Genomic DNA, 14,856 nt, shown 5'->3' with positions numbered 1-14,856 from the left:
TGGGCTCATCCACAGACATCTCATGCTCTCCCTGCTGGGAGTTAGACTTGATGCACCCTGTGTGGGAGCTGCCAGGGCTTTAGGAAAACAGTGAGAGGCAATGGAGGAGATGTTGTCTGCTTCTCTTCTTGTCCTCCTTGCCCAGGGAGGTTCTGCTGCAGGATTCCAGCTCCAGCAGGTCACTGATGTAGCATTCCCAGTAGCTCTTCTTCTCTGAGGGGAAAGCAACACAAGACCTACTGAGGAAGGAACGTGAAGTACCCTGCACTCCTTAACTGGTGATGGTCAGAGTCCTGCCAACCGAGAGATGCATCTGCACCTGTGCGCATGGAGCAAAAGTCCACCCTTGTGGAATGAGCTCTGCGTTCCCATGACAGCTGGGAACAGACTTTGTCCCCAGCAGCCTCCTATCATCCCCTTGGGATGGTTCTTCAGGCTGTGACACCTTGTCTCTTAGCTACAGAGCCATCCTGAGCAGCCCTGGTGCTCTATCACCCAGGAGAGGACCAGGTGAAAACAGAACCCATCAGTTCCTTCTGAGCATGTACAGTTGTGCAATATGCACCCGGCATCCCTGAGAGCCTGCCTTACAACATGGGTACAGAGTTCTACTTGCTTATGCTTCACAAATACATTCAGGCAACCTCATCTCTCTCTCTTTCAAACACACACACACACACAGACACACACAAAGATAGGCACACAAACATTCATACACACATTCATGTATACCCATGTACAGACACACAGAGGCATACACACAGTCCACATCCCCCTACATACATGTACAGTAATACATGCATGCAAATACACAGACAGAGGCACACACTCCTGCTTGTGCACTGTGGTTTCAGTGTGCGGCAAGTCAGGTCCTTTCTCAGTGGGGTCTTTGAAAAGTTGAGAGAACAATGAGTCTTTAGGCAGCGTTAACGCTATCCCCTTGCAGACAAACTTGCTTCTTTGTCTGTTTGCAGTGCTAAGGATGTAAGGAAAATGACACTGTAGAATCATATGCATCTTGGAGGGATGGAAAGGTCACTCCCACCTTTCATCCCAACCCTCAGAGGGAGGAACAGGAGCTGATGACCACCAGTAATGATGACTTGTAAGGAAGGTGTGGTCTGGACGCCCAGCCAGCCCAGCCAGCCAACCCCAGGAGCAGGTCTCAAGGGTTGATGTGCTACATCGTCAGATCATAGAGAGGGTGCGTGGCCATCAGGTAGGTGCCCAGACCCAGGTGGATCTAATACCCACTCTCTGCCTCCTCCAGCTGCTGTAGCCCCTGCAGCACAGGCTGCAAGCTGAGGTGGAGCTGGTGGGTGCTACTAAGCTGTTGCAGCAGGTAATGGGAGCGCCAGGCATGGCCCGTTTAGAACAGCAGCTTCTGTGTTGCCAGCAGTCCTTCTCCCTGTATTCCCAGCTTCTTCCCCTGGACAGACAGGACAAACAATGTGACTTTGCAGTTTAGAAAATGGTTACAGCAGCAGCAGCAGCAGCAGCAGCAGCAGCAGCAGCAGCAGCAGCAGCAGCAGAGAAATACCTTATCGCCAGCCATAAGCCACAACTGGGCCCTCCCCCATCCTTCATTTGGAGAGCTCATGTCCCTGTGGAAACAGTCTCAGGGTCCTGTGAGTACCATCTCTCTGCAGCCTTAAGAATGCAGACCAAACCTGGGGCAGCCCCCCTATGTATACAAGTCTTGCTTGCAGGATTTTCAGTGAACCCTAATCAGTGCTTGGCCTGCCTGCTCTCCTGCATTCCTCACTGTCATGGCTTTGGGAATAAGGAAGGAGGGACAGAGGCTAACTGGTGTATCTCTAATTTCCCCTTTGTTGCTGAGTGGAAAATTGGTAATTGGTGGCAGCCAGAGCTATACATCTCTTGGAGAGCTCATCCCAGACATGGCTGTGAGGATCACAAGGATGAGTGATATTTTGGAGAAAGAAAAATGAGAATGAAGTTGTTGAGTCCCAGGTTCTGAGGACTGCTGAGATTTATGGATGGATTTACCCTTCAGACACCCACCAGAACTGTTACCTTTAAATATGTATCCTGGGGAAGTCACAGAGCAACTGTGGAGTGTAGTCTTCCTCCTGAAAGACAGAGGTTATGTGGGATGCGGAAATGAGAGCGTGAGGTAGGATCTGGGGTAGCAGGAGACAGGAGAGAAAGAGGAGGGGTCCTCACCTGATAGATGATCACTCCATTCAGAGTGAGACGCAGGAAAACAGTAGGGTGGTCCTCCTCCTTTACCTAGAACACAGGACAGATGTTTAGGCTGTGTCTCTGGGCAAGTGGAAGGAGGTCTTTCTAACAGGCTAGAGGGCCCACAAACCAAGAGCTCTGTCCTGGCCTCTCGTTCCCCTACATATGCCCAGGGCACACGTGTATGTGGTATGCTTCTATAGGTGTTTGTGTTCTGTGAACCCCTTAGACCAAAGTTGCACGCTTAGTGGAAGGCTGTGGAAGGCTGCGAACTGGGAGCAGAGGCCGTGCAGTATGCAGGCATTGAATATGGGACCGCCAGATAGGCCAACCATGATCTTCCAATCAATGTCAGACCAAACCAGTTACAGCAGAGGCTGGGCAAAGGTTTACCAGAACTCAGACACCAGAGAAACTCAGTATGCCACCTCAGGACAGCCACCAGCTCACCACAGGCCATGCAGGCCCTAAGGACTGCCCTGCCTACACTAACTGCATTCTAAGTCATGCTGTCAACCAGGTGGCTTAGAAGCACTGTTGTCCTGGGAACCTTTGATCCCACACCTCAGGGTCAGTCTTGTATATCCTGAGGAAGTGAACAGAATATCCTCAAGATGGCAGGCATCCCTTATGAAGCATAACACTGCCTCATGTGGAGTCAGACCCTGCTGCTCATGGTGGATGGCAGGCACATGCCGTAGGATGGAGTTCACATGTCCCATGTTGATAATCTGAGTACAGAGCCACCAGCTAGCTGTGACCCCACGCTGCCCTATCTCTGTGCTGACTTCCCCTCCACTGACATTTGCAGTCAGAACCAACTCTGTAGCTACAGCCAATGTCCAACTGAGTGAGTTAGGCCTTCTGCCTTAGCATCAGACCCAAAGGTGAGGATGTGGTTCCTTAATATTTTTGGTTCTGCTCCCCTCTCATGTCATGCAGGTGCACACAGGACCACAGAAGCAGCCCTCCTTCAAGGTCTGTGGAGCTCATTTCAGCCCCACAGCCCGTGTTCTTGGGAAAACTTGCCAGTGGGGCACTGTGTGAGTGTGGACTGAGGGAAGCTTTGAGAAAAGCTGCCTGGGCTCCATGTGGCACTGGAGAGAGCTGTGCAGGCAGACATGTGAGGCCCAAGGCACAGAGGACAGTAAGGAGCATGAGTTGTGGACCAGTTAGGGAGAACACTGGCGGGTCCTGCAGTCCCCAGAGCCATTTGCTCTCCATGGCAGTCAGCTAGGCTTCTGCAAGGAGAATAACCTGTCACTCACCATCTCCCTTTCCAGGATACAGGTGAGGAAACAGAGGCACAGAGAGCATAAGGTAGCTGGGTTTGTTCCTGTTTACAGAGGCTGGGTGGATAACACTCTGCAGCTGAGCAGGCCAAGGTACTCAGAGGTGTCAAGCTCTCAGGGCTTATGCAGGAGCCAAACGCATGGCCCACTCTGGCCCTCATTCCTACACCACAGTGACAGCCTTTGCAGTATTTGTGTTGGGGGCTGGTAAGCACACTTGGATGTGAGTTTTTCTGTCTCTGTGCCCTTTTCCATCCCCAGTTATATGTCCTTCTGTCATTCATGGTGAACAGATATCAGACACCCCCACTTCCAGAAAAAAAGAACACACAAGGAGGGTGACAGACACACAGGAAGGGTGACACACACACAGGGAGGGTGACATATTTTCCTGTTCTTTTGGGAATAGGCATGTAGCACGAAGTACCTGCTCATAAGGACTAAGTCCTTTTGGTGGCCCAGGTCATCCTGTAACCCACTGGCAGCCAGGAGAAAGCAGGCCTTCTCTATGTGCAGAAACCTGGAACTCAGTATCTGTTCCTTCAGGTGGCAGTAGTACAGGTGACAGGCTTTCTTGCCAGTGAAAGGCAGCAGGGCAGAGGTTCTGGATGAGTGACTCGCCTATGTCAGCAGCACTGCACCCTCATCCATCCTAGGCCTGGCGTTCTGGTCCACAGGCCTCTGAGCTCTCTTGGTGGCTACTCCCTGGTCTGTTCATACACATGGCATCTCATATCACAGGGACCTTAGTGACACATGGATGAAGTCAGGCGCCTATACCAACACAAGGGCTGTCCCTGTGGATAGAGCCCTCTAGCAGCTGAGATCACGGTGGCGGGGTGGGTGGGTGGGTGGCAATTGGTATTATTTGAGAGATCTCCTGAATAGGAAACATGGAAGTCTCAGGCACAGGGCCACAGACTTGTCTCCTAGTCAGTCTACCTATGCTATGTCATCAGCTAGGCAAAAACAGTGAATCCCTCCTGAGAACCTCTCTCAGATCTTTTAGTATAGCCACCTGACCAGTTCAGGGAACCATATCCACCAGCCTACTGATTTTCCCTGCTGATATATCTCTAGGAATTTCCACATAATCATGCTTCCTCACTGTCCAGAAACTTCCTCTCTTCCCCCCCCCCCCCAAACCGTTCCTTCTGGGAATGCTCCCGAATGCTCCTTCAGACCTATTACATTATCAGCTTTGGGAAAATGTTCCTCATTCAGAACATACCACTTCCTGTTGTCTCTGCCACCTAGCTCTGTCTCTTAGACATGAACCCTCAAGAATACTGATAACTCTTCTGTAAATATTAATATTCAGTTAAATCATTTTTTATAATTGGTTCTCAGTGTGCTATTGGTTCCAGAAATAGGCAGATAGCAATTCTAATAGTGACACAGAAATAAGTTGGTTAATTTCTTCTCTTTCTTTCTTTTTCTTTCTTTCTTTTTCTTTCTTTCTTTCTTTCTTTGTTTCTTTCTTCTTTCTTTCTTTCTTTCTTTCTTTCTTTCTTTCTTTCTTTCTTTCTTTCTTTCTTTCTTTCTTTTTCCTTCCTTCCTTTTCTTCTTCTTCTTCTTCTTCTTCTTCTTCTTCTTCTTCTTCTTCTTCTTCTTCTTCTTCTTCTTCTTCTTCTTCTTCTTCTTCCTCTTCTTCTTCTTCTTCTCCTTCTCCTCTTCCTCCTCCTCCTCCTTCTCCTTCTCCTTCTCCTCCTTCTCCTCCTCCTTCTCCCCCTCCTCCTCCTCCTCCTCCTCCTCCTCCTCCTCCGTCTCCTTCTCCTTCTCCTTCTCCTTCTCCTTCTCCTTCTCCTCCTCCTTCTCCTCCTTCTTCTTCCTCTTCTGTCTTCCTCTTGACCTGCTGCTGCTGTTACAGTTACTGTTGTGCTTCTCCCATTGTGTCTGTTCCTGGGCCATGTGTTTGAAATCACCACCTGTTCATACTCAGGACATAATTCCCTGATGACACTGTGAAAGAGACAAGGTAATTTATTAGACATAAAAGAAATAATGAGGTAGAATTCTTAGAATAACATGTGGGACTTTGACATGCATTAATATTTTATGTCTTTTTTTCTACTTTGTAGTCAAGATCTTGGAAAGAAATCACTTAGAAATTTTTTTTAATCTATGTATTACTAGGTGTTTCTTAGGAGCAAAAGGATAATCAGTATGCAAAAACTATGAATGCATGGAACATTATCAATAATCAGTGAACTATGCTATTGTACTTATTCAATGACATTGCTGGTTATTAGATTTGAGGCTTACTGGAATGTGATGTCACTTTTGAAAATGTAAGAATCTGTTCTTAAGCTCTTGTGATTGATTGGCACATTGCTAGGGCCTGTAGCCCCTGAAAGAGTCCTTGAGCCCATATGCATCTAGTCCTTACCCTGTGGGAACTATTGTCTTTAGGGAAGATGGACTCCAGGAGAAGGAATGGGGTCAGCAAAACAATTCTGTTGTGTGGATTAAAAATCATTGATATTGAGTCCATGCTGGCAAGAGGAGAAACCCAGAATAGGGAGAAGGCTTGGGGTTGATGAATTCTAAAGTACTTCGAGAAGATGAGAAGGTAAGAATTGTGGGCAAAATGAAAATGAAAATGAAGACAGAGGAGGGACCAGCACAGAGTAAAGTGGGTAGGACAAAGCTCAAAGGTACCTGGGCCCTGCCTGCTTCTTTTTCTCTGGATTTTCTCCATGGGCCTCATTTCTGGGGGGAGACTCTGTGCTGCCTGCGGCGAGATTGATTTCCTCCTGTAAAGCAGCAACAGAGTCTCCTCATGGCATTTCGTATCCTCTTGGCCCATCCCCTGAAGCCTCGGGGCTGGGCCATGGCCCTGCTGGGGATGGGCTTGTTCTCTGAGGCACTGTGGGAGAGGGGATTGCCTTCTGGGATCGAATTGCTGCTGTTTTCAGTGATTCTGGTTGTTGTGTTAATACAGGGGACACTCATGGCAAATATATGTTGTTGGTCCTCTGTGGGTTTCCACTGGAGTGGCCGCAAGTGAAGAAAACCAGGCCCAGTGGATGTTCTTCCTGCTCTTTGCCTAGCCTTCTGGCCATAGGTAGACTCTTGACCAGTGTAGGATGGTGAGACCAGTGGGCCAAGTATAGGAGCACTTCTGCTTGTCTTCATTCCTAAAGTAAAAGCAGCAGCAGCCTCAATGGTCGGGAATGGGGCTGCCACTGGACTCACTGTCTGAGTCACTGTTGAGTAGACATGTCTCTGGAGAGCCTGTCCTTTTAGTAAAGTATAGCAAGCCATGGCTTGGTTATATTTCTGTTTACGTAGTGACTCGAGAATGTCTTGAGCTCGGAAGCCAAGATATTCCATGGCTTGGACAATGGTAGGGTCTGCCCTGGCAGGGATTAGATCCTTACAGGGATTTGGGAACATCTTCCAGTCCCCTTTAAACCAGGGGTGCAGCATCACCTCCATGGGTGTGGGTCTATATGTAGGGTGGATGGTCAGTAATAGACTAAGCAAGTCCTCTAGTTCTTGTGAGACCCCACAGGGGGCAGGATATACTCCTGCCACAACTTGTCTTTGCAGTTCGTGGATGATCACAGAATCAAAAGGCACCTTCCCGACAATCATGAAATAGAGGACCACACCTAAGGTCCACGAGTCGCTTTTGGTGCCATCGTATCTTTTACCGAGGAAGAATTCTGGGGCACCAAAAGAGTAGGAACCACAGTGCTGACTGAGCATTTGACCAGGTTTGACTTTGGTACTAAGGCCAAAGTCGATTATTTTGATTTTTCCATTGTTATCGATCAGGATGTTATCAGGTTTCAGGTCCCTGTGCACGATACCATGTTCATGGCAGTAGCTCACGGCAGATATTACTTGTTTAAATATTTTCCGGGCCTCGTCCTCCTCTATGTGGCCAGAATTTTTGATGTATTGGTAGAGTTGTTGTCCTTCAACAAATTCCATTACCAGGTATATGCTTTTTGTGGTCTCAATCACTTGTAGAAGTGAGATGATGTTGGGATGGTTGAGTGTTCTCATTATATTGGCCTCCATCATGGCTGACTGGAACCACTGCTTGCCCTTTTCAAGAACTTTGATGGCCACAGGTGTGCCTGTGAGCCGGTGTTGGGCCAGGAGGACCTTGGCGTTACTCCCTTGCCCGATGGTCCTCAAGACTTTGTATTGGGAGTGGAAGTCTTCCTCCTCAGAGATATGGGGCTCGAAGCTGAATGGTGGTAACTCCTCCTCACTATGTGTAGGTATTGAATCACTACTGATGCTACCTAAAAATAACATAAAAAAAATAGAATCAATGTAATGAAAAAGATGTAGGAAAACAGAAACCAAAATTAGTACACATGCTACCTAAAAATAAACAAAGAAAATGTGCTTGACATAAAGGTAAGTAAAGGCTAGAAAAATAGAATGAATATTATGAAAAATATATGGGGGAAAAGATAAAGTAAAAAAATGTAAGTAAAACCTAACCAAATAACGCACCCCAAACTAGAAACCCAAGAGTACACACATTCCAAATACAGATGATGAAACTAAAAAACATAGTCATAAAACAGGGTGATTGGGAGGGTTACAGTTGATTAATACTATGATTGGATGTAGATTGAAGCAAAAAATCATATGAAAAAATGAGAGGCGAAAGCATTAGTAAAAGACAAAACAAATATAAATTCCCAGCACTTCAGTGAATATTCCATTTCGTTTTAGGACGTAGTCTTTCCCAATGAAACCACACCTCCCCTGAGCAAAATATTGAAACTTAAAATTAAGCAATGACAAACAATAAGATAGTAAAATATCAGAGACTATTAAACCTACAACCAAGGCCAAAAAGCCATAGAGTCTGGACTCAACTTCAGTGGCCAAGGCCAGCTGCTTTTTACCAGCACAAGACTCTGAGAACAAGACCGCACACAGTTTTGATGGCCCATTCTTTGTCCTTGAGTGGCCTTCAGTGTAGCCCTGAGTGACCATTGCAGCCTGTGGCCAGGGATTCAGATTAGCATTGGCCAGGTCAGGGTGTTTGCTCCCTGGTCCTGTAGCTCACCTCCACTGTAGTTCCATGTGTCCTGGCTGCTGCAGCTGCTCCAGGAACCACTAGATGTCTTCCCACAGAGGCTCACAGATCCTGTGGGCTCATCCACAGACATCTCAAGCTCTCCCTGCAGGAAAAGCCAAAGTGTCTTGAAAGGCAAATATGTATTAATTATAAGCCAATGACAACATGCCGTGAATAAATCACTACACAATAATAATGCAAAAATAGGAAACCAAAATATATTGAAAATAGATAGACTGAAGCAGCCTGAAATGCATTAGGAAATAATCATAACAATAAAATATCATGTGAGAAAATAAATCCTAGGGAAAACAAAGTAGCCATCCAAATAAAGCATAAATAAAAATCAAAAGAGCAGCACTAAGGAGACACACAGCCAGTGGCCTTACAAATATGTGGTCTAATCTATCTCTTGAGCTCATTCCAAAGTCAATCAATAAATAAACAGCAAGCTCTCTACATATGCCTTTAACCTGAGAGTATGTGGTGGTCATATCAAATCCCTGAGAGCTTCTGGTCAACCGGCCCCAGATTCTTGGCCAGTTTCAGGCCATTGAGTAAGTCTGTCTCAAAAATAATGTTGATGGCCTACCTTAGGTACAGCAGCCGGGCTGACTTCTCTCCGGTACACTCTCTTGCACCAAGGTACAAGCAATACAGATGCAAGAGACCAAGGGGTATGTGCACAGGCAGGTGCACAGACACAGATGCAGACGCAGACACAGACACAGACAGATACAGACACAGAACCAGAGACAGACACAGACACAAGCACAGACAGACACAGAACCAAACACAGACACACACACAGACAGACACAGACACAGAACCAATCACAGACACAGACGGAGATGCAGACCCAGACACAGACACAGACACAAACAAAAAAGCACACACACAGGCAAAAATACACACACAAGTACAAAAAAGTGAACTTACACACACACACACACAAATACAGACAAAGACACAAACACAAAAGCGCACTCACACACAAATACACAAATACAGAAATGTGAATTTACACACACACACACACACACACACACACACACACAGATACAGGCACAGACCCAAAAGCACACACACACAAATACACACACAAATACAGAAAAGCAAACTTACATACAAAAGCACACAGGAATACAAACTCTTACACAAGCACAGAATTATACTACACACAATTACATAGAAACAGATATATATATACCTGCTCACACACACACACACACACACACACACACACACACTCACCAAACACACACTCCCTGGAAACACACCTATAAACTCACACACTCCCACATACACTGACTCACACACTGGAACTATTATACACACACTCACACACAAGCAAATCCGTAAACACACACTTCTACACACACTGTAACCTACACAGCCACACAGCACTCGTACAAACCAATCCAACCACACACAGTCAATAGATACAATAAATTCGCAAAGGGCACCACTCCACAACTCCTCTCAACGCACTCAAAGAAATCCAGGCTTGGCCACAGCTTATCATCTATTGGCTAGAGCGCCTCACAATCTCTCCTCATGAGGTCATAATAGGAGCCCTCATGGTTGGAAGGACTTCAAGGCTCTGGCTTAGGTGGGCTGTGAAGGCTGACACTAGGCTTTTAGAAATCAAAGATGATTTAGTGTCCTTAGGTCTCTGGTTTGAATGTTTGCTGAACCTCCTACTTTAAAACCATCATGTCTACCCTGTGTGTCACCTTTCCTTAGATTCTGACTGATTAGCCTCAAGCTGATGCTGCAGTTTAACTTTTAAGACAAAGCTGTGTTTCAAACTGAGACATCAGGGGAGACACTGTTCTCATATTTCCTCAGAAAGGCTCTAGGTTCTCATCAAACACCTGAGACAGGGCTGCAGGAATAGGCAGAGCACTTCCCTCCCAAGGTGTGGACTTGAGTTTGAATCCTCAGAACCCACATCAAAGATGGATGCAGCAGCAAAGTCTGTAAGCCCAGCATCACTGGGTGGTGGGGGATGGGAGTAGGAAACGGAGTGTGCAGGTGTGGGCACCTGTCCAGACGATGGCCTCTGACAGGACATAAGTGTAGGAGTATACATGTACACCTGACACATGATGGGGTAAGACGCACATGGAAACACCCTCTCCCCCAGCGAGGTCGGCGTGATCCATGCAAAACCAAGTCCATACTGAGTGTAGGGCTCACATTAGACACTGAGGTCCGAAGGTGGACCAGGCATGTGTGAGGACCAGGTGCTCTGTGCTCCCTGGGACCAGGTGCTCTGTGCTGTCTGGGACCCAATGGATTTTTCAATATTCTTTTCCACTTTTCAAACAATGAGTTGTCATTGTTTTCTAAGAAAGTGTGATGGGACACATAGAACCATTTTAGACAAGAATAGCTGGTCCTTTGTGGATCCAGGCTCTAAACCCAGGTCTTACAGTGCCAGGGGACTGACTGCAAGCAGTTCAAAATATCGTTAGTAATAATTTAATGTTTTCAATGATGAGGAGCAGGACTACAGCCCAGCAGGTCAGGATAAGTACCCCAGCACAAGGAAGTCTCATGGACACCTTCCTGCTGCTACTTTTAAGCTGCAACAGTCCCCTTGTCAGCCACGCCCAGCCTCAGATGGCATCTCTCTCTGCAAATCCCTTCTGAATCCCTTGGCCAAAGCCAACTACTGCTTACAAAGCAGGCCATCCCCTGCCCCTGCCAGGCACACCAAGCCTATAGTGTCATGGTCACTGGAAAGGTCAGGGTAAAAGAGGGAATGGAGAATTGTGCCTCCCAGTCCTTGATGACTGAGCCTGGAATCGCTGTAACCCTGGTACTTGGCAAGGTCCATGGAGACCCTGCCCGCCTTGGGGCTGGGCTTTATCTGATCACTCGCAGCACGTGGTTTCCTTCTTCCTCTAATGGCGGCCTTTGTGCTAATCCTCTCTGAATTTAGCCTTTCTCCTCAAATTTCTTTTATACTTAAAGGTATTCTATCTCGTTAATCCATTGATTACAGTCAGTCAATGGGAGAGGGGAAAGGCTTCCGCCCTGGGGAGGATGATGAGGCAGGATCTGGAACGCGCTGGGAAAGAGATGCCACCAGTTCAGCTGTGTATTCAAGGCCACAGTGAGGCGACTTGTGTTGTACAAGCACTATGGGGACACTGTTGTTCTTGTGAAGGGAGGAGCAAGGCCCAATGTTCCAGGAGCCACTAAGCTAGGCTGGCAAAGGAGGCTGTTGGTAGGCACAGAGCATGCGCATGAACAGCCAGTGAACTATAATCCCAGTATTTAGCCACGCCCTCCAGTCGTTATTACTGGGATTTTCAGAATGGAGGAGGTTGTGGTCGCTTCAGCATCAAGTGCTGGTGAGTGTGAAGGGAGCCCAGGGAGTTTGAAACCGTCCCTCTGAGCTCTCAGGGATATGGGGAACCGAGGAGACCTGGGGTTGTCTTGGTGGCACTGTTGTGAGTCTGATCTTGAGCTCCCTCGGGATGGATACCAAGTCCGGCTGCCTTATTTTCAGGATCTTATGGGAGTTGGACCTGTTTTCTCCCAAAGCGTCTTAGGTTCCTTCCTCCAACTCCCACTTGGTGTGTCTCTGACCTCACAGCTGCTGCTTCTGCAATCAGGGTGTCCTGACCTGTCACCTCCCTCATCTCTGCTGAACATCTGCAGAGTGAGCAATTTTAGTACAGATGTGAACAACAGTAATGACATAATCCTCGACGTTGCCCTCTTAGTGCACACATAAGAACACATAGATCAACAAAGTGAACAAAAGTATAAATACCATGAGTGGTAATGACTGCCAAGCAGAGATTCTGAACCTTACATGATCTAAAATCAGATCCATGCAAACGTTGGAGAGGACAAGTGTGCACTGCAGGGACAGGAAGCTCCTGTTGAACACAGCAGACTGAGGGCTTAGAAGACAGAGGTTTCAGTGAAAGTGGTCTGTGACCAGCCAGGGCTCAGTGCTGTACTGGACACAACTTAGAGGTGGAGGGCATGGGAGCTCAGGCCACACAGGCTAATGGTCAGCTGCTAAAGGCTTCTGTCTACCAGTTATGAAGACACTACAGAAGTGATCTTAACCAGAAAAGGTGATCTGATGTGCCTCTTAACAGTGAGTTTGCAGCAGGTAGAGCTTCTTGTCCAGAGAGATCAGATGACTGCATGGGCAGCCGCATTAAAGACAAGGCTTGGCTTCCTGACACAACAGAAGGAGATCTGTGGGCATGCTCTGGGGAAAACTGGTGAGAGCCACAGGCAGCGTTTAGGATCTTTGCAGTTTGTATAAGTGTACTTTGAAGGAAGAAGCATTATTTTTGGCAACAAGTTCTAAGTTCCATGAGGACAGAATAGCTCTGCCTGCTTCAAGGCCCACCTTAGCTATACAGAAGCTTCACCCTATCACTGTGCCTTAGCACACAACTCAGGAACAATTTATCTCACCTTGAGAGACAAATCTTAGTACTTCTCACCTAGTTCCATCACCACTAGACAGAGTTGGGCTTACAGCAGTGAGCTACAGACTCAAGGCAAACTAAGAATTCACGCTGTAATCTGGGCTGCCCCCAGAACTGAGCATAGGTTTCTGTGTGGTTGAGACTGGAAGGCTGGGGACCAGAGAGACTATTTAAAAAACAAAGTGGCTGAAGTGACTGGTTTACATAGATAAGGGCAGATTGGAGAGCACAGACATGTAAAAGCATTTAAACTGTGTTTGGAAACATTATGCAGAATTCTCGGTATAGAGTGAGATACTGATAACAGACAAGGCTCCTCTGTGCTGTGTGTATCTGGAGCCATGAATCCCTCCCTGCACACTCCTTCGATGGTGGGAGCACTGGGTGGTCTGTTCTGACATTGTTAATGCTATGGGGTTAAAATCCCCCGCCACTCCAGAGTTGTCCTGCCACCTTCCCTCCTGGATCTCTGAGCTCAAGCATCCACATCAGCATTTGTCTGTTGCTGGATGAAACTCTCAAGGAGCATCTACACAGGTTCCTGTCAGCAAGCACCTCTTGACAGCATCAACAATGTCTGTATTTGGTGGCTGCGGAAATGATGGAGCACCAAGTGGGGCAGTCCCTGGGTGGACCTTCCTTCAGTCTCTGCTCCATATTTGTCCCTGTCTTTTCTCTGGACAGGAATATTTCTGGGTTTAAAACTCGAGTTGGGTGGGTGGCCACATCCCTCCACGAGGGGCCATGCCTGTCTATTGGATGTGGCCTCTATGGGTTCTAGCTCCCCTTTGCTGCACGTTTCTTCTAAAACCATCCCTACTGAGTCCTGGGAGCCTTTTATTTCCCTGCCATCTGGAATCTGGCAGTGGTTATACACGGTTCCTCATCCCCCACTGCTACATATTTTTATTCAATTTTCTGCTCCTCTGTCCTTCTTTCCTGTCCCCTGCAGTACCTGTTATTGCCCCCTTATAAAATACCCCTCCTTTTTTTGCTACAAAGTCTCCCCCTCCAACCAACCTGTTCTCCCCTCACTTAAGTCCTGAAGCATCCACACCCTGGTCTTCCTTCCTCCTAAGCTCCATATGGTCTGGGGTTGTATTTTGGGTATTGTGAGCTTTTGGGCTAATGTCTGTTTATCAGTGAGTACATACCATGTCTGATCTTTTGTGTCTGAGTTACCTCAGTTAGGATGATATTTTCTAGTTCCATCCATTTGCCTGTGGATTTCATGAAGCCATTGTTTTTAATAGATTACTCCAAGGAGTAAATGTACCTCATTTTGTGTATCCATTCTTCTGTTGGGGGACATCTGGGTTGTTTCCAGCTTCTGGCTATTATAAATATTAGTGGAACATGTGTCCTTGTTATAAGTTGGAGTATATTTTGGGTATAGACCTAGAAGTGCTATAGCTGTGTGTTCATGTAGAACTATCTGTCATTTTTGGAGGAACCACCAGATTGATTTTGACCAGCTTGCAGTGCCAGCAATGGAGACATAATCGGCCTTCCCCAAGTTCTAGCCAGCAGCTGCTGTCACCTGGGATTTTGATCTTCCAGATTTTTGGTTTTTTGCCTTTTTTTTTATTCGATATAATTTATTTACATTTCAAATGATTTCCCCTTTTCTAGCCCCCCACTCCCCAAAAGTCCCATAAGCCCCCTTCTCTTTCCCTGTCCTCCCACCCACCCCTTCCCACTTCCCTGTTCTTGTTTTGCCGAGTACTGTTTCACTGAGTCTTTCCAGAACCAGGGGCCACTCCTCCTTTCTTCTAGTACCTCATTTGATGTGTGGATTGTGTTTTGGGTATTCCAGTTTTGTAGGTTAACGTCC

The 14,856-nt window shown here is 47.0% G+C and overlaps 1 protein-coding gene across 1 annotated transcript; it reads right to left on the bottom strand.

Annotated features, from left to right (window-relative positions):
- Positions 1–6,203: 6,203 nt before the first annotated feature.
- On the bottom strand, positions 6,204–8,644 carry LOC127673748 (sperm motility kinase Y-like). Its single transcript, XM_052169518.1, has 2 exons — positions 8,542–8,644; positions 6,204–7,759 (listed from the first exon to the last, which is right to left on the bottom strand). The coding sequence occupies exons 1-2, from the start codon at positions 8,642–8,644 to the stop codon at positions 6,204–6,206; spliced, it is 1,659 nt and encodes a 552-aa protein (XP_052025478.1).
- Between the last annotated feature and the right edge of the window lie 6,212 nt (positions 8,645–14,856).

The sequence above is a fragment of the Apodemus sylvaticus genome, chromosome 23, assembly GCF_947179515.1.
Source record: "Apodemus sylvaticus chromosome 23, mApoSyl1.1, whole genome shotgun sequence".
Taxonomy (NCBI): Eukaryota; Metazoa; Chordata; class Mammalia; order Rodentia; family Muridae; genus Apodemus; species Apodemus sylvaticus.
The sequence above is the reverse complement of the archived record's forward strand: the minus strand, read 5'-3'. Positions and strand labels throughout refer to the sequence as shown.

What these genes read in the sequence shown, in the direction of transcription:
- LOC127673748 (XM_052169518.1), bottom strand. Translation starts at nt 8,644, where the DNA reads ATGTCTGTGGATGAGCCCACAGGATCTGTGAGCCTCTGTGGGAAGACA. An exon ending in CACATGGAACTACAGTGGAG is followed by an intron (nt 7,760 to 8,541) that starts GTGAGCTACAGG and finishes TGTTATTTTTAG; the next exon opens with GTAGCATCAGTAGTGATTCA.